Source organism: Hippopotamus amphibius, chromosome 8 (assembly GCF_030028045.1).
Source record: "Hippopotamus amphibius kiboko isolate mHipAmp2 chromosome 8, mHipAmp2.hap2, whole genome shotgun sequence".
Taxonomy (NCBI): Eukaryota; Metazoa; Chordata; class Mammalia; order Artiodactyla; family Hippopotamidae; genus Hippopotamus; species Hippopotamus amphibius.
Genome location: NC_080193.1, coordinates 1,515,359 through 1,540,022, shown reverse-complemented (window position 1 = coordinate 1,540,022; position 24,664 = coordinate 1,515,359). Strand labels below are relative to the sequence as shown.

The 24,664-nt window shown below is 45.2% G+C and overlaps 1 protein-coding gene across 12 annotated transcripts in view; it reads left to right on the top strand.

Moving 5' to 3' along the window:
• The first annotated feature begins 16,831 nt into the window (after nt 1-16,831).
• The window catches only part of MAPK1 (mitogen-activated protein kinase 1), a 74,296-nt gene continuing 66,463 nt past the window's right edge, over nt 16,832-24,664 (top strand). For 10 of the 12 annotated variants that reach the window (XR_009054980.1, XR_009054979.1, XR_009054978.1 and 7 more), the window contains exon 1: nt 16,858-17,103. Coding sequence is in view for 9 of the 12 variants with exons in the window: in XM_057743837.1 (XP_057599820.1) it covers nt 16,991-17,103 (113 nt within the window). In the remaining 3 variants the exon portion in view is untranslated. Of the gene's footprint in view, nt 17,104-18,529; nt 18,581-20,665; nt 20,869-24,664 lie in introns of all 12 variants that reach the window. The other 2 variants (XM_057743840.1, XM_057743838.1) reach the window with 2 other exon arrangements.

The window sequence follows — 24,664 nt, the reverse complement described above, 5'->3', positions numbered from 1 at the left end:
TGTTCCCTGTCCTCACCTGCACTTGCTTCCATCAGGCTTTAATTCCGTCCACGTGATGAGTGTAAAACAGCACGTCCTTGTGGTTTTGTTTGCATTTCCGTGGTTACACGAGCGGGTGAGCGACTTACATGTGTGTTGACCATTGAGTTAATTTTTTCTGAAGGAACAGGGGACAGAGTTGGACTCCTGTTCTTGCCCCTAAACGACCACATGGGCGTGGGTCATCACTCCGCCCCTGTTTGGGAGTTCTGCCATTTGATCGTAAGCCCTTCAGGTCAGGGGCCACCTTGTCGTCTGTGTAAGTTCAGCCCAGGGTCTGCCCCCGACACGGTGTCATCATGCATCTGTCCACCTACTGAGCGAAGGCTGTGATTCACCAGCTGGGGCTGTGAGAATCCAGGAAGACACACAGGTGAGCCGCCCCCACCCCCTACCCCGGAAGCCGGCAGCAGAGACTCTGCTCAGGGCCTTGGCCAAGGGAACCGCACCTCCAAGCCTCTCCTCCCTCCCTCCTTTCCTTCCTTCCATTTTGCCGCACCGCGTGGCATGAGGGGTCTTAGTTCCCCGACCAGGGATCAAGTCCGTGCCCCTTGCAGTGGAAGCTCAGAGTCTTAACCCCTAGACCACCAGGGACGTCCAAAATACTTTTATAATTTAAAAAATTCATAAAATCGAAAGGAAAGAAAACCTTTTGGGAGCCAGGAGTGAGGGGCTAAGGGAGCGGCTGAGGCCGGGAGAACTGGGCTGGGGTTGGGGTTGGGGTTGGGAGAGCTTGCGGCAGAGAAGCGGGCGGGCAGTGCAGAAGTGGGGGGGGGGGGGCTGGCTTGCAAAGCGTTCAGGGCCTTCCCTCCCCTTGGAGACGGCAGCGCAGCTGGAAGCCAAGGAGGCAGCTGGCGTGGTCGGAGGGCACTGAGCAAGTCTACCGAGGATCATGGGGGCCAGGCTTTCTCACCATTGAGAAGAGAATTGCAGATAGGGAGGGGGGGAGGCTGGAAAGAGCCCTGAGCAATTGCAGATATCAGTGTGAAATATATCTATGTTTATGTATATATTTGTGTGTAAATGTATGCATTTATACACACACACGTCTGTGTGTATTTTTTTTTCCCTAGCTCTCTCCGCTAAGAGGACCTAGAAACAATGTCATCCCATTAGCAACAAGCACACCAGACACCCAGATCTTGGTTTCTAAACCCCATCTACATCAAAAGGAATTAGGGCTCCTTGAAGAAATGGCTGGTACAGGGGCTGGACCACCTGGGAAGTAGCAACATTGAAGGAATGATGGTGACATGTCACAGGATACAAGGGTCAACTGGAGGAGCTCCTAGTGGCCAGATCTGGGGCAATGGGAAATCAAAATAAAATAAAATACCTAAATTACAGAGGAATCCATGCATCCATATTGATTAAGGAAAAAGAAAAACTCTTCCTTACAGTACAAAGCCAACTAATGGAATTCCTAGCTGTGCAACAAGGCACGAAAAAGACGTAAAAAGAATACAGATCAGAAAGAAAGAAATAAAACTGTCTCTCTTTGCAGATGATGTGATTATCTATGTAGAAAGTCCCTCAAAATCTGTCCTCCCAAAAACCGGCTTAAAACTAACCAGTTAGTTTAGCAGGGTTGCAGGATAAAAGTTCAATACAGGAAAATCAATAATGTTTCTTTTTTTAAATAAATTTATTTTATTTACTTTTGGCTAGGTCTTCATTGCTGCACGCGGGCTTTCTCTAGTTGTGGTGAGTGGGGGCTACCCTTCATTGCGGTGCGCAGGCTTCTCATTGCAGTGGCTTCTCTTGTTGTGCAGCTCAGGCTTTAGGCGCGTGGGCTTCAGTAATTGTAGCACTTCGGCTCATTAGCTGTGGGTCGTGGGCTCTAGAGTGCAGGCTCAGTAGTTGTGGCGCACAAGCTTAGTTGCTCCACGGCATGTGGGATCTTCCCAGGCCAGGGATCAAACCCGTGTCCCCTGCATTGGAGGGGGATTCTTAAGTACTGTGCCAGCAGGGAAGCCCACAGTACCTGATTTTAAGACACCATATAGTTCCAATAATCAAGACAGTCTGGTACTGCCACAAGGGTAGACACAGATCAGTGGCACTGGAAAAAAACCTGGAAATCAGCTATTACAAGTGCAGCTAACTGATTTTTTGGTGGTAAAATATGTCTAACATAAAATTTGCCACTCTAACCATTTTTTTTATTGTGGTTAAATATACACAATAAATGTAGCACTTTCTGCAATTCAGTGGTTTTAGTACATTCACAGTGTTGTACAGCCACCAGCACTACCTATTTTCAGCACTTTTTCATCACCCCAAATAGAAACTCGACCCATTAAGCAATAACTCCCCAGTCTCCCCCACTAGCTCCAAGCCCTGGAACTCTTAGTCAACTTTCCATCAGTACTAAATACTTGTATAAGTGGAATCCTAAATATTTGTCCTTTTGTGTCTGGCTCGTTTCACTTAGTGTAATGTCTTCACAGTTCATCCGTGGTGTGGAATATGTGAGAACTTCATTTTTATGGTTGAATAATATTCCATTGTATGTGTGTACACATTTTGTTTATCCGTTCATCGATAAACATGTGAACAAGCAAGATATCTAGGCTGCTTCCACACATTGCCTATTGTAAATAATGCTGCTATGAATGTTGAGTTCCTGTTATCAGATCTTTGGGGTATAGACCTAGGAGTGGAATTGCTAGATAATGTTATATCTTTCACTTTTCAAAGAACTATCAAACTGCCTTGCATAGCAGCTGCACCATTTTATATTCCCGCCAGTAAAGCACCAGGGGTTCCAGTAGCCCCCATGTTTGCCAACTCTTCTTATTTTCTGTTTGTTTGCTTGTTTGTTTTTAATTATTGCCATTCTAGTAGGTGTGCAGCAGTATTTCATTGTGGTTTGATTTGTATTTCCCTAACAACTAATGCCCTTGAGCCTCTTTCAATGTGCTTAATTTATCTTCTTTGGAGAAATGTCTGTTCAGGTCCTTTGCTCCTTTTTTAACTGGGTTGTCTTTATGTTGTTGAGTTGTAGGAGTTGTTTTTTTTTTTTAATTGAAGTATAATTGACCTACAACACTATTTTAGTTCCTGGTTCACAGCATATAGATGCCATATTTCCATACACTTCAGAATGGTCGCCACAATAAGTCGTTACCATCTGTCACTACACAAAGATGTTACAGAATTATGGACTACGTTCCCCACACTGTCCATTTCATATCCGTGACTCGTTTATCTTGCAACTGGAAGTTCGTACCTCTTAATCTCCTTGGCCTATTCCTCTCCTCCCCCACTCCGTTCCCGCTGGCAACCACCTGTTTGTTCTCCGTATCTATGACTCTGCGTCTCTTTTGTTCTGTTTGTTCATTTGTTTTGTTTTTTAGATTCTACATATAACTGAAATCATATAATATTTGTCTTTCTCTGTCTGACTTATTTAGCCTGGTGCCCTCTAGGTCCATCCATGTTGTCTCAGATGGTAGGATTTCATTCTTTTTTATTCCTGCGGAATGTTTGGTTGTATATACACACCACATCTTCATCACCCATTCACCTGTTGATGGGCACTTAGGTTGCTTCCATATCTTGGGTATTATAAATAGTGCTGCAGTGAACATAGGGGTGCATGTGTCTTATAATTAGCGTTTTCGATTTCTTCAGTTAAATACCCAGGAATGGAATCGCTGGATCATATGATGTGGTGATTCTATTTTTAATCTTCAAGGAACTGCCATACTTTTTTCACTGGTGGCTGCACCACTTTATAGTCCCACCGACAGTGCACGAGGGCTCCAGTTTCTCCACATCCTCACCAACACTTGTTATTTTCCAATCGTTTTTATTTGTAATAGTAGCTATACTAATGGCTGTGCAGTGATAGCTCATTGTGGTTTTGATTTTGATTTTCCTAGTGATGAGTGATTAGTGATGTGCTTATTGGTCAACTGTATATCTTCTTTGGAGAAATTTCTATTCAGGTCTTTTGCCTATTTTCTAATTGGGTTTTTTGTCTTTTTGTTGTTCAGTTGTAGGCGTTCTGTATGTATTCTGGATATTAATGCCTTATCAGATATATGATTTGCAAATATTTTCTCCCATCTGTGGATTGCCTTTTTAGTCTGGTAATAGTGTCCTTTGATGTACAAAAGGTTTCAATTCTGATGAAATACAATCTAGTTTTTCTTTTGTGTCTGTGCTTTCAGTGTCATATCCAAAAAGTCTTAGCCAAATCCTAAGCCATGAAGCTTCTCTGGGTTTTTGAAGAGTTTTATAGTTTTAGCTTTTACGTTTAGGTTTTTGGTCCATTTTGAGTTAATTTCTGTATTTGGTTTAAGGTGAGATCCAACTTCATTATTTTGCCATTGGATATCGAGTTTTCCCAGCACGATTTGTTATAGAGATTTCCCTTTCCGTATTGAATGGTCTTGCCACCCTTGTCAAACATCATTTGACCACACATGCAAGGGTTTGTTTCTGGGTTCTCTATTCAATTCCATTGGTCTGTGTGTCTGTGTGTATGCCACTATACCTCTGTCTTTATGCCAGTATATATTTATGCTATTTTGGTTGCTGTAGCTTTTCAGTAAGTTTTAAAATCTCTGGACTGCCCCAGCGGTCCAGTGGTTAAGACTTGGCACTTCCACTCTGAAGGGAACTCGGGTTCGATCCCTGCTCAGGGAACTAATATCCCACATGCTGCGCCACATGGCCAAAAAACAAACAAAAAAACAATAAAATCTGGATGTGTGAGTCCTCCAGCTTTGTTCTTTTTCCAGATTGTTTAGAATATTTGGGGTGACTTGAGATTCCATATGAATTTTAGGATGGATTTATCTATTTTAGCAAAAAAAAACATCATTTAGGTGGAAAGTGCATTGAATCTGTTGATCACTTTGGGCAGTATTGACATCTTAACAATATTGTCTTCCAGTTCATGAACTGAAGATGTATTTCCGTTTATTTGTGTCTTCTTTAATTCCTTCCAGCAATGTTTCATGGTTTTCAGTATACAAAACTTTGGTCTCCTTGGTTAAGTTTATTCCTGTCTTATTTTTTTGAATGCTATTATAGAATGCTCTTAATTTCCTTTCTGGATTATTTGTTGTTGGTGTGTAAAAAATGCAACTGATTTTTGTGTGTTGATTTTATCTTCTGCACCTTTGTTCAATTCATTTATTAGTTCTAACAGTATTTTGTATAATCTTTAGGGTCTTGTACGTATAAGGTCATGTCAGGTACAAACAGAGATAATTTTACCTCTTCCCTTTCAATTTAGATGACTTTTTTTTTTGTTTTTCTTTTTTTATTTTTTTTTGTTTTTTTGTTTTTTTGATGACTTTTATTTCTTTTTCTTGCCTAATTTCTCTGGCTAGAACTTCTAATAATGTGTCAAGTAGAAGTGTTGAAAGCACACATCTCGGTATTGTTCTTGATTTTAGAGACAAAGCTCTTCTTTATTATTTTTTTAATACTTTAAAATTTATTTGTTTATTTTATTTTTTATTTATTGGCTGTGTTGGGTCTTTGTCTCTGTGCACGGGCTTTCTCTAGTTGGGGAGAGCGGGAGCTACTCTTCATTGAGGTGTGCAGGCTTCTCTTTGCAGTGACTTCTCTTGTTGTGGAGCACGGGCTCTACTCGCGTGGCTTCAGTAATTGTGGCACGTGGGTTCAATAGTTGTGGCTTGCGGGCTGTAGAGCGCAGGCTCAGTAGTTGTGGTGCATGGGCTTAGCTGCCCCACGGCATGTGGGGTCTTCCTGGACCAGGGCTCAAACCCACGTCCCCTGCCTTGGCAGGTGGATTCTTAACCACTGCGCCACCAGGGAAGCCCCAAACCTCTTCTAGTTTAATGTAGGCACCTAGAGTTATACATTTCTCCCTGAGCACTGTTTTCACTGCACATCTGAAGGTTTGGTCTATCATGTTTTCATTTTCATTCATCTTCAGGTATTTTCTTACTTCCCTGGTGATTTATTCTTTGACCCATTGGTAGCTCAACAGTACATGTTTAATTTTCACATATTTGTGAGTTCTTTGGCTTTCCTTCTGTTACTCATTTCTAGTTTCATTCCATTGTGATTGGAAAAAATATTCTGAAGGATTTCAACCTTTTAAATTTTATTAAGACTTGTTTGGCAGCCTAACATATGATCTGTGCAGGAGAGTGTTCCATGAGCACCTGAGAATAATGTGTATATGTGTATTCTGCTGCTGTTGTCTGGTCTAACCGCTTTAGCGTGTTGTTCAGTCTGCTTGTCCTATCCGTTATTGCCGTACCCAGCTATTATTGTAGTACTGTCCATTTCTCCCTTCAGTTCTGTCCACCTTGATTTATTTAACCTTTTGTCAATATATAACGTCCTTCTTTGTCTCTTGTAAGTTTTTTTGATTGAAAGTCTATTTTGTCTGACGTACTATAGTGACCCCAGCTCTTTTGTTTACTATTTGCAAGGAATACCTTTTTCCATTATTTTATCAGTACTTTCAAGCTCTTTGTGTTTTTATATCTAATGTGAATCTCTTATAGACTTCATAAAGATAGGTCCTGTATTTTTTTAATAAATTTATTTATTTATATTTTATTTATTGGCTGTGTTGGGTCTTCATTGCTGCTCATGTGGGCTTTCTCTACTTGCCGGAGCAGGGGCTACTCTTGGTTTCGGTGCACGGGCTTCTCTTTGGCTGGCTTCTCTTGTTGCAGAGCACAGGCTCTAGGCGCGTGTACATCAGTAGTTGTGGCACACAGGCTTAGTTGCTCCATGGTATGTGGGATCTTCCTGCAGGGATCAAACCCATGTCCCCTGCATTGGCAGGTGGATTCTTAACCACTGTGCCATCGCCCTCAGGGAAGTCACAGGTCCTGTATTGTGTTTTGTTTTGTTTTGTTTTTGTTTTTTTGTTTTTTACTTATTTATTTATTTATTCATTTATTTATTTATTATTTTATTGGCTGTGTTGAGTCTTTTTGCTGTGCCCGGGCTTTCTTTTTAGTTGCAGTGAGTGGGGGCTACTCTTTGTTGTGGTACGTGGGCTCCTCATTGCCATGGCTTCTCTTGTTGCGGAGCTCGGGCTCTAGGTGTGTGGGCTTCGGTAGTTGCAGCACATGGGCTCAATAGTTGTGGCTCAAGGGCTCTAAAGCACAGGCTGAATAGCTGTGGCGCATGGGCTTAGTTGCTCTGCGGCATGTGGGATCTTCCCAGACCAGGGATTGAACCCGTGTCCCCTGCATTGGCAGGTGGATTCTCAACCACTGCACCACTTAGGAAGTTCAGGTCCTGTATTTTTAATCCATTCAACCAATCTCTGTCTTTTAATCCATGTACTTTTTTTTTTTTTTTCTGGCCATGCCTTGTGGCTTATGGGATCTTAGTTCCCCAACCAGGGATTGAACCCAGGCCCTTGGTAGTGAAAGCTCTGAGTCCTATCCAGTGGACCACCAGGGACATCCCTAATGTAACTAATAATAAAGAATGATTTATTAGATTTATCAATTTTAGACAATATTTATTTCTTATTCTGGCAGTGAGGAATTAGCACTTTTGCACTACTCTAACCCACATTTTTCTCCTTTCATCCTCAGTATATAGTTTTCCACTGTTTATAGTTAAATCAATAATTAGTGTTTACGATATTGACCAAGTAAGTAAACTTTGTTCACTCAAGCTGTAAGTTATTGTTACATTTTGTTTTTCTTACAAGTTTATTTTACCTGGAGTTAATAATTATCTCTTTCTTCAATTGTTTAGTTTTGTAAGTACCTAGAGCTATTTTCTTCCAAAACTTCCAAACACATAGCAATAATTTTTCCAAATATTCAACCCATAACTGATCAATTCTATCTTTTCCTTGGAGACCTAATCCCACAGACCTCTGTCTTTCTAATCCAGCTCGGACTGGTTGCTCACTAAGTCTAGCACACAAATGCTGTTCTGGAATTTCCTTTTGCCAGTCAAGAAAGATTATTTTTGTCTACGGGGATATGTGTATAAAAACAGATGATTGAACTTGGTGTACCCCCCAAAAAATAATAATAATAATAAAAAAAAGAAAGAAAGATTATTTTTGTCATTTAGCTATTTGTTTTCTGTGTGTCCTATATGTTTTTTGTTCCTCAATCTCCCCATTACTGCCTCATTTTAAAAAAATTTAGTTGATATTTTTTGGTAGCATACTATTTTAATTCCCTTCCCCTTTCCTTTTCTGTATACAGAAAAACCTTGGTTTGCAAGCATAATTCATTCTGGAAACATGCTTGTAATCCAAAGTGAATTTCCCCATAAGAAATAATGGAAACTCAGATGATTCCTTCCACAACCCAAAAATATTCATATAAAAATGATTACAATACAGTAATGTAATGCAAAATAATAAAGAAAATACAAACTATAAAGAAAAATAAACAAATTACCCTGCACTTACCTTTTAAAACGTTCGTGGCTGGTGTGAGGGAGACAAGAGAGGAGGATTATTTTGTAGGACCACTTTCACTCTCAGTAACGGGATCACTGCTGTCTATTGGCTCAATGGAATCTTTTTCTTCTCGTGCAGCTTTAACAAGGAACCTATCCAATGACCCTTGCTTTTGCCTCCTTTTGAGGATTTCACTGACGTGACATTGTGTTGTCATCAAACAGATTCATCCCTTCACACTGCTACAGCCTTGTTCGGGTGGTAGCTTTTCTACAAAATTTTACACTGTTTGCCACGTTTTACACATCTCCCTCATCTCACTTGAAGTGCAGGATTCCTGCGCCTCCTCCTCCTCCTCCTCCTCTGCAGAGGTGATCCCCGCCACAGCCTCTTGCTGTTGCTCGCAACGCAGATCCACCAGGTCGTCGGTGGTCAGCTCCACGGGCTCAGTTGTGACCACGTGACGTTCGGCGACACGTACTACTGGTATTGCAAGACATCGCTCGTTTATCAAGTTAAAAATTATTAGAAATGCTTGCTCGTCTTGTGGAACCCACGCAGAACAAGTCACTCGCAAGCCAAGGTTTTACGTAGTTTTATTTTCTTAGTAATTACCTTGGGAATCACAATTAACATCTTACATTTATAACAATTATAAAATAATGATAACACATAAACAATTTCAATTCAGTAACAATGTTTACAAATTATAGGACTTCCCTGGTGGTCCGGTGGTTAAGACTCTGCACTTCCACTACAGGGGGCACGGGTTTGTTCCCTGGTTGGGGAGGTTCTGCACAGCATGTGGTATGGCCAAAAAGAAAGAAAAAAAATTTTTTTTAATTATGAAATAAAATGCTTTGAATTATACTAACTTATTTTCAATATTAAATTATATTACATCTCCATTCCTCCTCTTCCATATTTTTGCACAAATTACTCTTCATGCCTTGTATACCTATTAGCATAGATTATAATTATTGCTTCACGCACTTACCTTTTAAATATATAAGAAAAAGAGAGAAGTTACAAGCCAAACCAAAAGTACAGTAATGTTGGCTTTTTACTTTACCCATGAAATTACCTTTACTGGAGTTGTTTAATTTTTTCTTACGTCTTCAAGTAACTATAATGTTTTTCCATTTCAGCCTGAAGGACTCCTTTTACCACTTCTTGTAGGGTGGGTCTACTGGTAATGAATTCCTTCAGCTTTTGTTTATCTGGAAATATCTTAATTTCTGTTTCATTCTTTAAGGATAATTTTGCTGCATATAGAATTATTTTTTTTAGAATTATTTTTTTAATATTTATTTCTTATTTTTTTCTTTGGCTTGCACCAGATCTTTGTGGCATACGGGACCTACTTCCCCGACCAGGAATCAAACCCCTTCATTGGGAGCGCAGAGTCTTACCCGCTGAACCACCGGGGAAATCCCTGGATATAAAATTCTTAGTTGTCAGTTTCTTCTTTTTTTATATATATAAACTTATTTATTTATTTATTGGCTGTGTTGGTCTTCATTGCTGTGCGTGGGCTTTCTCTAGTTGTGGCGAGCGGGGGCTACTCTTCGTTGTGGTGCGCGGGCTCCTCATTGCAGTGGCTTCTCTTGTTGCAGAGCCCGGGCTCTAGGCACACGGGCTTCAGTAGTTGTGGTGCGTGGGCTCAGTGGTTGTGGCTTGAGGGCTTCGTTGCTCCACAGCATGTGGGATCTTCTCAGACCAGGGCTCGAACCGGTGTCCCCTGCCTTGGCAGGCGGATTCTTAACCACTGTGCCACCAGGGAAGTCCCATCGGTTTCTTTTTAAGGGATTTAAATTTGTCATTCTAGTGCCCTCTGACCGCCATGATTTATGATGAGAAATCAGCTATTCATCTTATTGAGAATCCCTTGTACATACTGAGTCACTGCTTTCTGGCTGGTTTCAAAAAAATTATGTCTTTGAGTTTCCACAATTTGAATATAAAGTGTCTCCTCTGGATGATGATCGGACGGGGTGGGCATGTGACCGAGTCTGCCCTGAGGGAGGAGACTGCCGTGTGGCTGGTGGTCTCTTCCCTCCTCAGAAGGGGCTCACAAGGAGACCATCCCTTTCCGCCTTCGAATCGTGCGGCACCACGTGTAGCCTGCAGCTGCCGCAGCCGCCTGCCTACGGCCCCCAGGATGCCAACACACAGAAGAGGCTGGAAGGGCAGAGAAGGGGGGCAGAAGCCGTACCTGTGGGATTCGTGTCGGGTGAGAAAGAGTCCCTACTCTTTATACCTGTTTGGTTTGGGCAGGACCACCACTCAGGACCTAGGGTGCAGCGGCTAAGGAGGCCTTGCTCGCAGACGCTGATGCTGCACTTGTGGGACCCTGGGGGTGAGGTCCCCTTAAATGTCTCACCCTAAGTGCCTCGCTTGTCTCTTCCTGCTCCTGACCCTGTGTGATTCACAGTTTTCTGAAGGTACAGCTGAAAGTTTCCAGCTGGCAAGCAGAGGACACTGAAATGTAAGGCATGGACAGATGAGAGGAACCCAGAAAAGGAGATGAATCACAGCTGCTGTGTTTGGGCCAGTGGCCAGCCCAGCCTCCAGCCTAGTACTGAAGTTGCCCTCCAACGTTTCAGTCGTGGCCATCCTATTGCCGTGATTCTCTACAGTATGTTCCTGCATCTGACCTGAATGATGCATGCTTCTTTGAATTTATCAAAATTTGTTGTGGCCCAGTGTAGGATACTTTTTATATTTTATCTAGGTGTAGAACTCAGTATGTATTTTTATGCCTTATTATTCTGCTGTTTAACTCGCCATCATTCTTGTTTATTTTATATATCACAGTCAGACAGTGGTGTATCATATATTTTACTATAATTGTGTTTCTGTTAGTTGTATTTCTAAAGATTGTTTCCTGTTTTGTGTTGCTATGTAATTTGGTGCATCTGGTTTCACACTGACTTTTTACTGTACGTGTGTTTTTGGCACATGTTTTCTAACAACAGGACATATTCAGAGTTTGTTCTTTGATCTGATCTGAGACTTTCATATTTTTACGTAGGAATTGTAGCTATTTCTGTGTTTCTTGCTTATTTACATTTCCCTTTTTTGTTACACCTAGTTTAACTTTCCACCACCTAATTTTCTGGTATTTCTGTAACCGAAGGTGGGGTCTGCCTGCTCACTGCTCAGAAGCCAATAAAGAGGCTAGGTTGGTGGAAAGGAAAGTTTGCTTCATTTTGGATGCTGACAAACGGGGGGGTGGGGTGGGGCAGGGTGGACGCCTGACCAAAGGCCAACTCTCCCCCACCCGCCCCAACAATCAGGGGGCAAGAACTTTTATAAACAGAGGGAGGGGGCCACACAGGCAGCTCTGACGGTCATCTTGCGATGGGTCATCGGTGGTCTGACCAGCGTCATCGTGACTGTTTTAGGGACAGTTAGTCTTCAGGTCCAGGGTGGGTTTGTTTCCGTTTCTTTGAGGCCAGTTCTCAGAATTGTGGCAGCTTATGTCGTGGCTGCAGCCTGGCCATCATGTAGTTAACTTCTTCCACCTGGTGGGGTTTAAGCATCTACAAGACAGCTCACAGGACACGGCTCAGAATATTATCTATGGCCCTTGAGAAAGAACTAAAGGCCCTTGACTAGGCTTAATGACTAAACTATGATTATTTGGTCTCCTTTGACTGTTTTCCTTTGTGTTTGCATTTTCTCACTTCTCTGATTAAACGTACTCTTTGGCTAAAGTTTTTCTATAGATGAGAGGTAGGCTGAGGACATTGGGGGGAGTGGGGGGGGGGCAAGGACCATAGGGTCCTGCTCTGTTTCATTTTGATGTTGTTTATTAATGATTCCTTGCGATTTCTTTTCTATTTACAACATGAGGAGACTGTCTAGTGTACGTCTGCTTGCAGTACTCGTGATTTTTGCTGTATGAATTACTTTCTTCCTTTTATCTCTTGTAATAATTTATAAGGTAGACATACAGCTTTTTACACTGAAAAAATATCTGAAATTATATACTTTTTTTTGATGTGAACCATTTTTAAAGCCTTTACTAAATTTGTGACAATATTGCTTCTGTTTCATGTTTTGGATTTTTGGCTGCTAGGCATGTGGGAATCTTAGCTCCCAGACCAGGGATTGAACCCGCACCCCCTACATTGGAAGGCAAAGTCTTAACCACTGGACTGCCAGGGAAGTTCCATAATTTTTGAAAATAACTGTTTTCCTCATTTTATGTAAAACAACGACTAAGTACCTTGCTTTATATACCCTCTTTTTTTCTCTATGGTTTTCATTGCATTAATCTGAGGTTAAAACCCCTATTTAAAAAAATCCTCATCCTCAATTTTTTATTTTTTGCATTTTGTTTGTTACCATAGCAACAACAATTATTTCAACTTAGCATCAGTCTCTACTGAGTGGTGTTTTTACTCAGTTATCTCTCTATCTTTAGCTAGTTTCAAGGCTCATTGCCAGTTCTTTTCTTTCATTTCATCATTCATGAGTTTCTGATTCATGTCCTGGTGATTTATTGTATGATTCTGAGCAATTTTTGCAGAAAAGGGAGTTAGGGTTGTGTATTAGTCACAAACTCTTGTGGTTTCAAGTGACAGAATCCTACTTCAAACTGACTTCAGTTAAAAAAGAGAATGTATTGTCTTGTGAACCTGTGAAGCCCAGGCTCCGCTGAATACAGCCTCACACTGTGTCATCAGGAAACTGTCTCCACCTCTGGACTCTGCGTCCCCCATCTCAGCTTCACTCTCAGAGAGCAGTTCTCACATCGTGGCGTGTTCGGCCCCAAACTCACAGTAGGTGCCCTGGGAGAAGGGGGGCACTCCTTTCCCAATGGTTTCTGCAGACGTCTGGGCTGAGTGACATTGGCCTGGTTCACGTCTCATGCCCATCTTTTGAACCAACGTCTGTGACTCTTGACTGGGGAGCCCTGGGTCACATGCTTACTCTTGACTTGATGGGGCCAGCCCTCCAAACCTTCTAAGGGTGTAGAAGAGACAGTCCACCGAAGAAAAACCGAATTGTTGCTACCAGAGGGAGAAGGAGTCACTGCTGGGAAGGCAAAAAATAACAGATGTCCATTGTTTTCTAAGATTCTACAGATTGGTGAACTGTCCCCACTCTAGAGAGACAATAAGGAAGACTCCAGGTGGCCGGCTGGCCATCTAGGCAGGGCCTTAGGCTTAAACAGCAGCTTAGTGGTCTCACGGTGTTCCAGAGCCTCGCTCTCAGGCTTTCAGCTTTGTGCTTCTGGAAATTTGTTGTTGTCAGTCTGGCGAGATGATTGGCCCCCCTGGGCCTGGCTCATGCCAGCCTGACTCAGCAGAGACTGATGTACATCTAAATCCCTTCTCAGAGGGAACAGTAATTGCCAAAGGACCTGAACAGGGCTGTCTCTCGGTCAGTGCACTTTCCCTGTCGAAAACCACAAGTGAAGCCAAACTCTAATCATAAGGTTGCTTAGTGACCACAGAACCAGGCAAGAGCCGTTCTCTGGAGAGAGTTACTGGCCAGATGCATCATGCCGTGATAGTACAGTGACTTTAAAAGGTCCACCAACACTGGAAGAGTGAAGAGAGGATATATTACAAGGCTGAAAGGCAGGAAAGAACTGAGAGCCTTCTGGTCACGGTGTGGGGGGGGGAGAGGTAATGTTGTGTGTCACTTATACCTCAATTACAAAACCAAATAAAACATGCTTTTGAAAGTTTCATATGCATATGAACCGCTGGGGATCTTGTTAGAATGCAGCTCCTGAGTCAGCTGGTCTGGGGTGGGGCCTGAGGTGCCGCCATCTTAACAGGCCCCCACATGGCGTGGCTGTTGCTCTGGAGACCGCTCTCTGAGTAGCAACGATTTCTGAAATATGACAGAAACAGAATGGATAGGAGGTTGTGATGGTTTGGGTAGTGGGGGATTGGAAGCGAGGCGAAAGGAGTTGTGAAGGATCATTCCCAAACTTCCAGCTTGAGTATCTGGGGTGGTGATGCAGTCTACAAGACGAGGAACAGGTTTGGGTGGGGTCGATAATAGTGAGAGATAACATTTACTGGGTACTTACTAACGTGCCAGGTTCTTTACAGATGTTGTCTTATTTATTCTGTACAACAGGGAGGTAGGTGCTATTGTCATCTTTCTTTTAAGAGTGAGGAAACGGAGGCCAAGGCCACATAGGTAGTAAGTGGAAGAGCCAAGATTCCACTCTCTGGCATCGGAGTGCAGAACTCCTGCTGTTAACCACTGGCAGTTTAGAAATGTGGGGTTGAAGCACCTGTAGGAGGTCACATGGAGCTGCCCAGGTGGACAAGCTGACCAGAGATACTGACAGTTACAGACCTGGGAGGAAGTGAGGCACTGGTGGAAGTTAAACCGTGCAAGGACAGCTGCAACCTACCCTCTCAGAGTGCTGCCAATCTTCTTCCATTTTCCTTTGGCTTTTAATTATCACAGAGGAGGACTCTGAAGAAAACCAGCTTTCAGCTTTTTAAATAAATATTTTTTTTCCCGATTGGATATTGTGTTTGTTCTTTATCCCTGAAATTTAGGAACGTTTTCCAGATTTTGTCTTGAAGTTGGTTTCTGCTTTTTAATTTTTCTGGATTCAGAGAACTCACTCAATTTTCCACCTCCACCTCAGATCTTTTTAGACCTAAGGCAAGTTTTCTTTTACTATAAGTTATTGCCTCTAATTGATTTGCTCTCTCTTCTTTGGGGGGGGGGGGGTGCCTATAGTTTGACTCTCTGTGGGGTTCTCCTGTGTATTTTCTTCTCTCATAAATTTATTTATTTGTTTATTGGCTGTGTTGGGTCTTCGTTGTTGCGTTGTGGTGAGCTGGGGTTACTCTTTGTTGCAGTGTGTGGACTTCTCTTGTTGCAGACCACAGGCTCTAGGCGTGTGGGCTTCAGTAGATGTGGCACACAGGTTTAATTGCTCCGTGGCATGTGGGATCTTCCTGGCCCAGAGATTGAACCCGTGTCCGCTGCATTGGCAGGCGGATTCTTAACCACTGTGCCACCAGGGAGGTCCCTCTTCTCTCTTAAAGAATTTCATCACTGACTTTTTCTTGTAGTTATCTTCTATACTGCTGATTTGCTCTTCTGCATTAAGTCTGACCATTGCTTTTACTTTGGCTATAGCAGTTTTAATTTCATGGTACTCTCCATTTATCTTGGCCTGTTCTTTAAAAGAGGCAATGTCCTCTTTTAATTGAGAATAAGAATTAGGTGTTTTCTAAAACTGGGTTCTGCTTCATGGACTAAATATATTGCAAAGGAGTAATTTTTGGCTCTAGCACTTCATTTCTTTTCTCATGTGCTACATATTTTTTCCCAAAGGGTTTAAAAAATTTTTTTTTGGTGCTTATTCACCTTTGAGATTGTCTAGTTGATCTTTGCCGATGCCTGGACATCCACGCTTTCAGGATCACAGTGTCGGACAATAAGGATGCAAAGTTCCCCACCCCTACTCCCCCTCGGGAGAGGGCGGGGGTGACGGTTCAGAGGCAGGGGCTGGATCGCGTTCTGTCTCATCGTCTTAGCTATTCTCGGCATTCCCTTGCTTCAAGATTAGGACTTTTATTTTTCAACCTCTGGGGTCTGTGACTATTTCTGAGCCTCAGGGCGTTTGTCTCCTATGCTCTAGATCTTGATGCTTTGGCCTTCAGCGTTCCTACCTTTGAGTTTCTATTTCAGGATGTCCTATGTCTGAGAGTCTGTCCGCCTGGGTCTCAGTCTCTGAACCTCGACGGCTTTCTCAGCGTCTCAGACCCCTACCTCAAGGCCCCTTACTCATCTTCGTATTTCTTCACAGCACTTACCACAGGCCGAGTCTCCCTCCCTCCCCTCCTCGCGACCCACCCGCCACCCGTGCTCCCGCTGGAGGGCGACTCCCGGGAGCGTGGGCGCAGGATCACGGTCACGCCTGCTGAACGGGCCCCGGCCTCGTCCGCGGGGCGCGTCCCGGCCGCTCCTCGCGGCCCCCGCCTCTGCGTTTCGCACTTTCTCGGGATGCAAATGTCTTTCTCGGTCTCGGTCACCCTTCCGGTTTCTGCCCGGGGAGCCGAGGCCTCGCACAGGCCTGGCCCGGGCGCGCGGCGGGGTGCGGCCCGGGGCGGGGAAGGGGAGGGGGGTCGCCTTCCGGGCCCCCCCCCCGGGGCTCAGCCTCCCGCGTCCGCGACGCCTCGGGGGCCGCCTCCCTCCAGCGCACGTGACCGCGCCGCGCCGCGCCGCCGCAGGGCCCCGCCCCCGGGCGCGCCGCATCCGCCGGGCCGCGCAGCCCCGCCCCCCCGGGCGCGGGCAGCCAATCCGCGCGCACGCCCGGCGGCCCCGCCCCGACGCCCGCCTCGGCGCGCGCCCCTCCCCCCGCCCGCCGGCCCGCCCGTCCGTCAGCCAGTCGGTCGGTCGGTCCGAGCGGCTGGCGGCTCCCCGGCTCTCCCGCGCGGCGGCCTCCCTGCTCCCTCCCGGCCAGCGGCGGCGGCGGCGGCGGAGGCGCGGGCCCCCGGGAGGCGCGGCGTGGGCCGAGCGGCGGCCGCGGAGCGTCGAGCCCAGCGCGGCGGCGGCGGCCGGGCAGCCAACATGGCGGCGGCGGCGGGCGCGGGCCCCGAGACGGTCCGCGGGCAGGTGTTCGACGTGGGGCCGCGCTACACCAACCTCTCGTACATCGGGGAGGGCGCCTACGGCATGGTGTGGTGAGTGTCGGCGCCGCGCCCTCCGCGCGCCGGGGGCCCCGGGCGGGGCCGGGCCGGGCCGTCGGGCCGGGGCGTCGCTGCTCGCGGGCAGGGCCGCCGCCCCCGGGGTGCCCGCGGCGCGGCCTGGCGTCCCTGCGGCGGCGCGGCCCGGCGCGTGCGCGCGGCTCCCGGGGTGGGGGGGGGACCCGTGTCTGGCGGCCCGCGAGCGCCCGCGGCGGAGCGCCTTCCGCGGCGCGGGCTTGCCTCGGGGAGCCGGGGGCGCGCGGGCCAGCCGGCTGCGCTCTCCGGGGCCGCCGGGCGTCGAGCCTCGCGCGGCCCGCGTGCACTGCGCCCCGCCCGGAGGCGGCCAGGCGTCTGGGCGCCGCCGCTGCGGGCTTTTCCCGGGCGCGCTGCCGCGGGCGGCTTCGCTCGCCCCCGCCCCGCCCCCCCCCGGAGACGTGTGTGGAGTGGGGGGGGGGGGGGCGGGGCGGGGGGACGGTCCCGTGTTTCGTCGGCACCGACTCGCTGCCGTGCTTCGCGCCGGCCGAGACGTGTGCCCGTGTGGACGCCCCGACACCCAGGCCTTCCCGGCAGCGTGTCCTTTCCGTGGAACGAAGGCGGCGGGCTAATCCCTATCGAACGCGCTGGGGGCAGGTTCCGCGCTGGGCCCGTTATCTCCTTTTCTGTGAACAGCCACCTGGAGGGAGGGGGACGCGGTGAGATCGCTCAGATGAGAAGGTGTTTCGAGGGGAAGCCAGTCCGTGAGGTCCTACAGCTGCAGAGGCGGACTGGAGATTGTAGACGGAGATCCTGTTTCAGTTGCGGCAGCTTGTTTATTACACCCCACCTTCCTTGAGTAGCGTTATTAATCATTTTAGAATTTTACCATGTTTTACTCTTAAAAGCATTTTTGTTTCACAGGTGTATCCGAGTCTCAATGATCATAATTTTAGAAATACCATAGAGGGCATGTTTTGCCAGGTGTTAGTCAAAGTCCTTTAAAAAAAAAAAAAAAAGACCTAAATTGAATCTTGAATATTTTCATTCTCTTCAGGAGCAGAATGCTTCACAGTCTACAACTGTGAAAATTAACGGGAACTCAGAGGCTTAGGAGCCAAAAGAGAAATTAAATTAGGTCAGGCCTAACAGAAATAAGGTCCTAGAATGCGATGGAGAGAGAGCAGTGCCCGCAGCGTGGTGTCTGTGATGCATCTCGTTGCGCTTGCACGTGCAAGAGTGCTAGTGAACACGTCTCTGTGAGAGGTTCAGGGTGGCCCATCCCGTTCTTCGGCCCTTTAAAGTATGTACCAAAAAAGCTAGTTTTATGACATTTCAGTTGAAAGCTTTTTTAATTTCTTTTTAATCTGATATGAATTTTTAGTAGTCTGAAGCTGGTTTATATCTGGTAACTTTCTATCACTGCTGTAGACTTATTTGACCTTCTCAGTCTCTTTCAGGTGAAATATCAAGTCCTCTTACTGTGATGTTCCTTTCTTAAGTAAGATCCAAGTACAAATATTACTAGAATTAGAATCCTGGGTTCAGATGATAGCTTTTTATCTTTGGGTTAATGATTTTTTAAAAAATAAATTTATTTATTGGCTGTGTTGGGTCTTCTTTGCTGCACACAGGCTTTCTCTATTTGCCGCGAGCGGGGGTGCTACTCTTCATTGTGGTGCAAGGGCTCCTCGTTTTGGTGGCTTCTCTTCTTGTGGAGCTCGGGCTCTAGGCGCGTAGGCTTCAGTAGGTGCGGCACACGGGCTCAGTAGTTGTGGCTCACAGGCTCTGGAGCATAGGCTCATTAGTTGTGACTCACGGGCATGTGGGATCTTCTGGAGCAGGGATCGAACCCGTGTCTCCTGCGTTGGCAGGTGGATTCTTAACCACTGCACCACCTGGGAAGTCCCGGTTGATGATACTTATTTCACATGAGAGTTTAATCTGTGTTGTACATTATTAGCATTTAGTAAATGTTGATTAACATGCTGGGTTTATGGATGACTTCTTGATTGAAATGTTAACATTTGAATAGTGATATCTTTAAAAAATTAGTGCTTCCAGAAGGATTTAAAGAATTTGAGGAGAAATTTTTTTTCCCCCTGAATCAGTTCATTAGGAATTTGCCATTTTTGTGCAGAGTCCTTTCCTAATCATCACGTAGAGGATACAAAGATGAAGAGTGGAGTTTGAATTGGGCTTTTAGGAGTGAGTGTGATTTTGATAGAAAGATAGGTGAAAGTGACAGTTTGAGCGGTGGAATCTAATCCTGGAAAGGTATTTAGGTGGCAAACTGTAGAGGACTCTAGAGGCAAAACTGAGTTTGGTTGTATATTTGAGATGCATGAATGTTTTTGAAAAGAAGCAGGCGCATGGTTAGTTTTGGAATTTGGGGGGAGGATAGATCGACACTGGTGGAAATGACAGGAAAAAAACAGAGGTGGGGAATGAGCTGGGCTATTGTAAGCTTCTGGAGGTGAAGTAATGTAGTGGGCGTGGAAGGTGGCAGGTGGAGATGAGAGCCCTTACAAAGGCAGAGTCAGTAACAGGGGCTCCCCTCAGAAGAGTGGTGGACTTCTGATCATGGCAAATGTGGGATGAAGCAGAGGATGATGAGTGAGGTCTTAAAAGAGTAAGAGGCTGAGGCAGGTGAGAGCTGGATTTGAGAGGGATTTCTGAGACCAGGCTTGGTGATGTGGCATGGACACTGTGGTTAATTCCAAGGCTCCTAGTGTGGGAGCCTGGGAGGATTGGTGGTGCCATTATGAGAGGAGGAGTACCATAGGCAGACGAGGTTTGTTAAGGAGAAGTAGTGAGTTCTGGTTTGGACTCTTAAGTTTGTGATGCCTGTAGGCCGTTTAAGGTATATCCAGAAGGCATCTTGAAGATGAGAGGGAAGTAGAATCTGGAGATGAAAGTGTGTGTAAGTGATAGTCTTGGGTGGAGGAGCACAGGCTCTTACTTTGCGTTGTGTGTGTTTGTCTTTTTAGTAAACAGCCCATAGCATTCATTAGATTTTCAAAGGGTCTATTATCCCAGAAGCTTAAGAACCAGTGAGACGGAACAGAAAGACCAAAGAGGTAGCTCTGGCACACGAGTGCTTTTAATAGATGGGCAGAGGAAGAGGAAGCTGAGGACTGGTGAGATGTATAAGAATCAGGAAAAAAGGAAGAATGGTATGAAAGAGGAGCAGTTGAAGCTCTTTGCTTGATCATCTAATTGAGACAAGTATTTTGAATGCGTTCAGTTTGAAACACTCTCTGAATGTGATTGAGGGGTTTTGGGGTCATCTCCATTGAGACACTAATTGAAGCCTTGAGAGTGGACGAGATGAATAAAAGTGTGCGAGCTGAGCCAAAGGAAAGCAATGCCTGACTTTAGGTGTCAGTGGAGGGCAAGTTACAGGAGAGGATGGAGGAAACGGGAACCGGAATTCTCACTATCAGAGGAGCCAGGGGAGGGCGTGGTTATCAGGGATTGGTGTGACTGCTGTGGGGAGCACCGTACAGCTGGAGGAGAAGCTGCTGGGTTTGTTGACTTTCAGCTCTCCTAACAGATGGGCTCTCTTCTCTTTTCCGCCATCCAGTGTGCGGTTGTGTTTGCTCCTCGCCGTGTCTTCTCACAAGACTTCAGGATCAAGCGATTCCTGGCCAAGAAACAAAAGCAGAATTGTCCCATTCCCCAATGGATTGGAGTTAAAACTGGTAATAAAATCAGGTACAACTCCAAGAGAAGACATTGGAGAAGAACCAGGCTGGGTCTGTAAGGAGGAGCCTCGCACATGAAGTGGTACACATATTTATGCTGTGTCAAGGTCACTTGCCTTTTACCATATCACTCTGAGAACATCACTATCTGAACAGATGGATGTGTTTTATCGGGAAAATGATTTTTCTCTTTGTGTCAGTGTTTCTGCACTAGCGCTTTGGCTCAGTAATAAATATGTGAGACCTTAAAAAACCAAAAAAAAAAAAAACCCCAAATAGTTCCAACCAAAATTTCATTGTGATCACTTTCCTGATGGGACAGTATCCTATTCTGTGAAGGTTTTTTTGTCCTTATGGCAGACTAGTAGAACTTTTGTTACATTTTGTTTTTTTTAAACATAGGTTAGTTAGTCCTCACAACCACACTGCAGAGGTGGCTACTTTAAGCGAGTAAGTGGGAACTTGAGACACATAGAGGTTTGTTAACTTGCCCATGGACCCCCATCTAGCAAGTGATAGAGCATCCCAGTCTGTCTGGTTCCTCAGTGATACTCAACCAAAGACCCAAGTTGAGAAAATACATGCTTTCAGTAACAGAAAATACCTGTTGTCTGCTTTTTGCTTGTGTCACCTTTTAGCCTTTAGCCTTTTAAAAAACTTTTCATGCAAGGTTGTTCCTTCAGAAATCTTTTATTGAGCACCTATCACATGCCAGGATTCCCAGGGTCCCAGCCCTTTCGTAGCTCTCAGTCCAGATAGCGGGATGGAGTTGGGCAGTAGGACAGTGCGGTACAGAAGGGGTGCGCGCAGTGCTGTGATGAGTGACTGCGGGCCTGTCACCCCAAAGTTTATCATCCTTCTGGGAGTCTGCACAGTGGACTAGGTAAGAGCATGGGCCTTGGACCCTGTATGTGAGCGGAGCTTGTTTTTCTCACCTGTAGAAAGCGGGGAGCAGTATACTCCACAAAGTTGGGAGGACTGAATGAGATATGTTGGTGAAGTGCTGAGTGCTTAATATCTGGTTAATGCTCTCATTGTTACTCTCTTCAAGTGAATGGGCAAGACCTGGAGCCTCCCTCAGCGCAGTTTCTTAGAGTATTGTGTTGGGGTGTAAAGCAGAACATGCAGAAATGAAGATATTAACTTGGAGTCACATAAGTTGTGTGTCGAGTTCCAGTTGTGTGATCTTGGGCAACTTCCTCTCCCATTCTTTGATTTAACAGTCAGAGCATCTTGTGTGCCCACCCTGATTCCTGTCCTCCCTCAGGAATGTCACAGTGTGGTGTTGGAGACAGACTGATAAGGAAATAAATTACTTTGTCTCGTGGTAAAAACACTGTTCTGAGATCATTCTGGACAGAGCAGCTAACTCCACTTGGGCTTCCCAGTTGCTAATTAATTCAACAAATAGTGTACGTGTACACCAAACACGCACTAGTTGCTCTGCTACATTGGTGGACAAAACATGTAGCTCTCAGGGAGCTTATGGTCTGTGGGTGCCTGGCTGAGTGGGAGTGGCTTGAAGAGAGGATTAGAAGGGTTGGTCTGGCCTTGGCTAAGTTCTTCTAAAGAGTTTCCTTTTGGGAATTCCCTGGCAGTTCAGTGGTTAGGACTCCGAGCTTCCATTACAGGAGGCACAGGTTTGATCCCTGGTTGGGGAACTAACATCCTGCAAGCCATGCAGTGTGGCCTAAATAAGTAAGTAGCGTCCTTTTGTTTCCCTTTTTATAGCACTTATCACAAACGGGTCTAAAATACTTTTTTCAAAGTATATTGATAAATAATTTAAGCCCAAAATTAAAGCCTCAAGGAAAATTATTTTCTGTGCTATAAGGTACTTTATCTGTACTATAAAGAACTTTCTAATACTCTCTTCTGGAGTAATAGTTTACTTCAAGTGAGTAGATTATTCGCATGTTTGACTAAGAGAGAGTTTTTAACCGAGTGGCTGGAAGGAATGTTAATGCTGCCATATTGTCATTGGGAACAAATGTATAGTGAAAAATGTAGTTTCAGAGATAGGGAAATTCTTAAATAGAACTGATTAAAAATGGGACTTCCCTGGTGGCGCAGTGGTTAAGAATCCGCCTGCCAACGCAGGGGACATGGGTTCCATCTCTGGTCCGGGAAGATCCCACATGCCGTGGAGCAACTAAGCCCGTGCACCGCAACTGCTGAGCCTGCGCTCTAGAGCCCGTGAGCCACCACTGTTGAGCCCACGTGCCACAACTACTGACGCGCACGCGCCTAGAGCCCATGCTCCGCAGCAAGAGAAGCCAGGGCAATAAGAAGCCCACGCACCACAACGAAGAGTAGCCCGTGCTCACGGCAACTAGAGAAAGCCGCACAGCAACGAAGACCCAATGCAGCCAATAAGTAAGTAAACAAATAAGTAACTAAATTTATTAAAAAAAGAAAGAAAGAAAGAACCGATTAAAACTAATGGAAAAAAAGAAGTGTTGTCTTATTTATAGAATAGTTTTAGCTGCACAGCTAAGGAAAATAAGCAAAAACAATACATTTCTCCAATTAGTACCTGAAGTGCCACTGATCACAGGTCAGGTTTGTGAAGTAGAGAATAAGACCTACAGAATTTACCTTGGTCACAAGGGTTTATCTTGAGCCAGTAACTGAGTTCAGGGTACTGTTATTTTATTGCTTCATCTGCTGCTCCCCGTCTCTCCCCATCGCTTGCGTTACCGCCTGAACCATCACCCCCCACCCCCCTTGGTCCCTGGAAAAATTGTCTTCCGTGAACCTGGTCCCTGGTGCCAAAAAGGTTGGGGACTGCTGCCCTTACTGTTCAAGTGATGATAAAACTGATATTCTTCAAGAGTGTTGTAATTTCTTTCTTTAGTCCAAAGTGAGCTGGAAAGAAAAGACGTTTGTGAGTCTCTGTCCACTCTGACATAACTGTTAGAAAGCTATTTATTCCCGCCACCAAGAAAGCACAAGACAGGAATTAGTCATAAGAGGGCTAAAGTTTTATAGAAACTTTAGGAATGCTTCTGGTTACCCCAGCAAGCAGAATGTAGCATTCAAGAACTGGCAAATGTTTATCTAGCATCCTAGAATGTAATGCTTACCTATAAAACTGTAAATTGGAAAATATTTTGGCCTTACATGATTTTTGGCGTTAGCAGGAAAGCCTCTAGCAATTCCCTATTAAGATGCTGGCATTGGGCTGAGGTGTATTTTATTTATTTGCAGAAATACCCATCGCTTCCTATTTTGGTTGTTTTTAACATTAAATGAGTGTCTTTTCTGCCTCCATGGAGATGATCATATGGTTTTTCTTTCTTTAGCATTGAGGGTCATACTAATGGGTTTCCTTATATTGAACCTTCCTTGCATTCCTGGAGTAAATCCGGTTATATTGTATTCTTTCTTATGTGTGCTGTTTAAAGGATAAAACGTATGTAAGCATTGTGCAGATTTCAGAGTAAAACACTGTGGGGACCTTAGAAATATCTTCTCACATCCCCTTCTGAAGTTGACCACTATCCTCAGTTTGGTGATAATTGTTCTTTTCTGCCTCTCCCCCTTCTCAATTTTTCTTTTAAAAATTTTTTTATTTTGTTTTTATTTTTTACTTTCATTGAAGTATAATATAGGTATACAGAAAAGTGCACATATCATAAGATTGCAGGCTGATAAATTTCCACAGACTGAACACACACACGTAACTAAGCAGTGTCCAGGTGGACAGTCGGAGCCCCAGCACTCACAGGCTTCCCCGGACCCCTTCCCGCCACCATTCTCCGGGGCTGCCTCTGTCCTGACGTGCACCAGCGTGGACTCATTCTAGTTTGTAAGCGCCATGACTGGAGTCGTGATATGTTCTCGTTTGTGTCTGCCTTCTTGTATTCAGCATCATG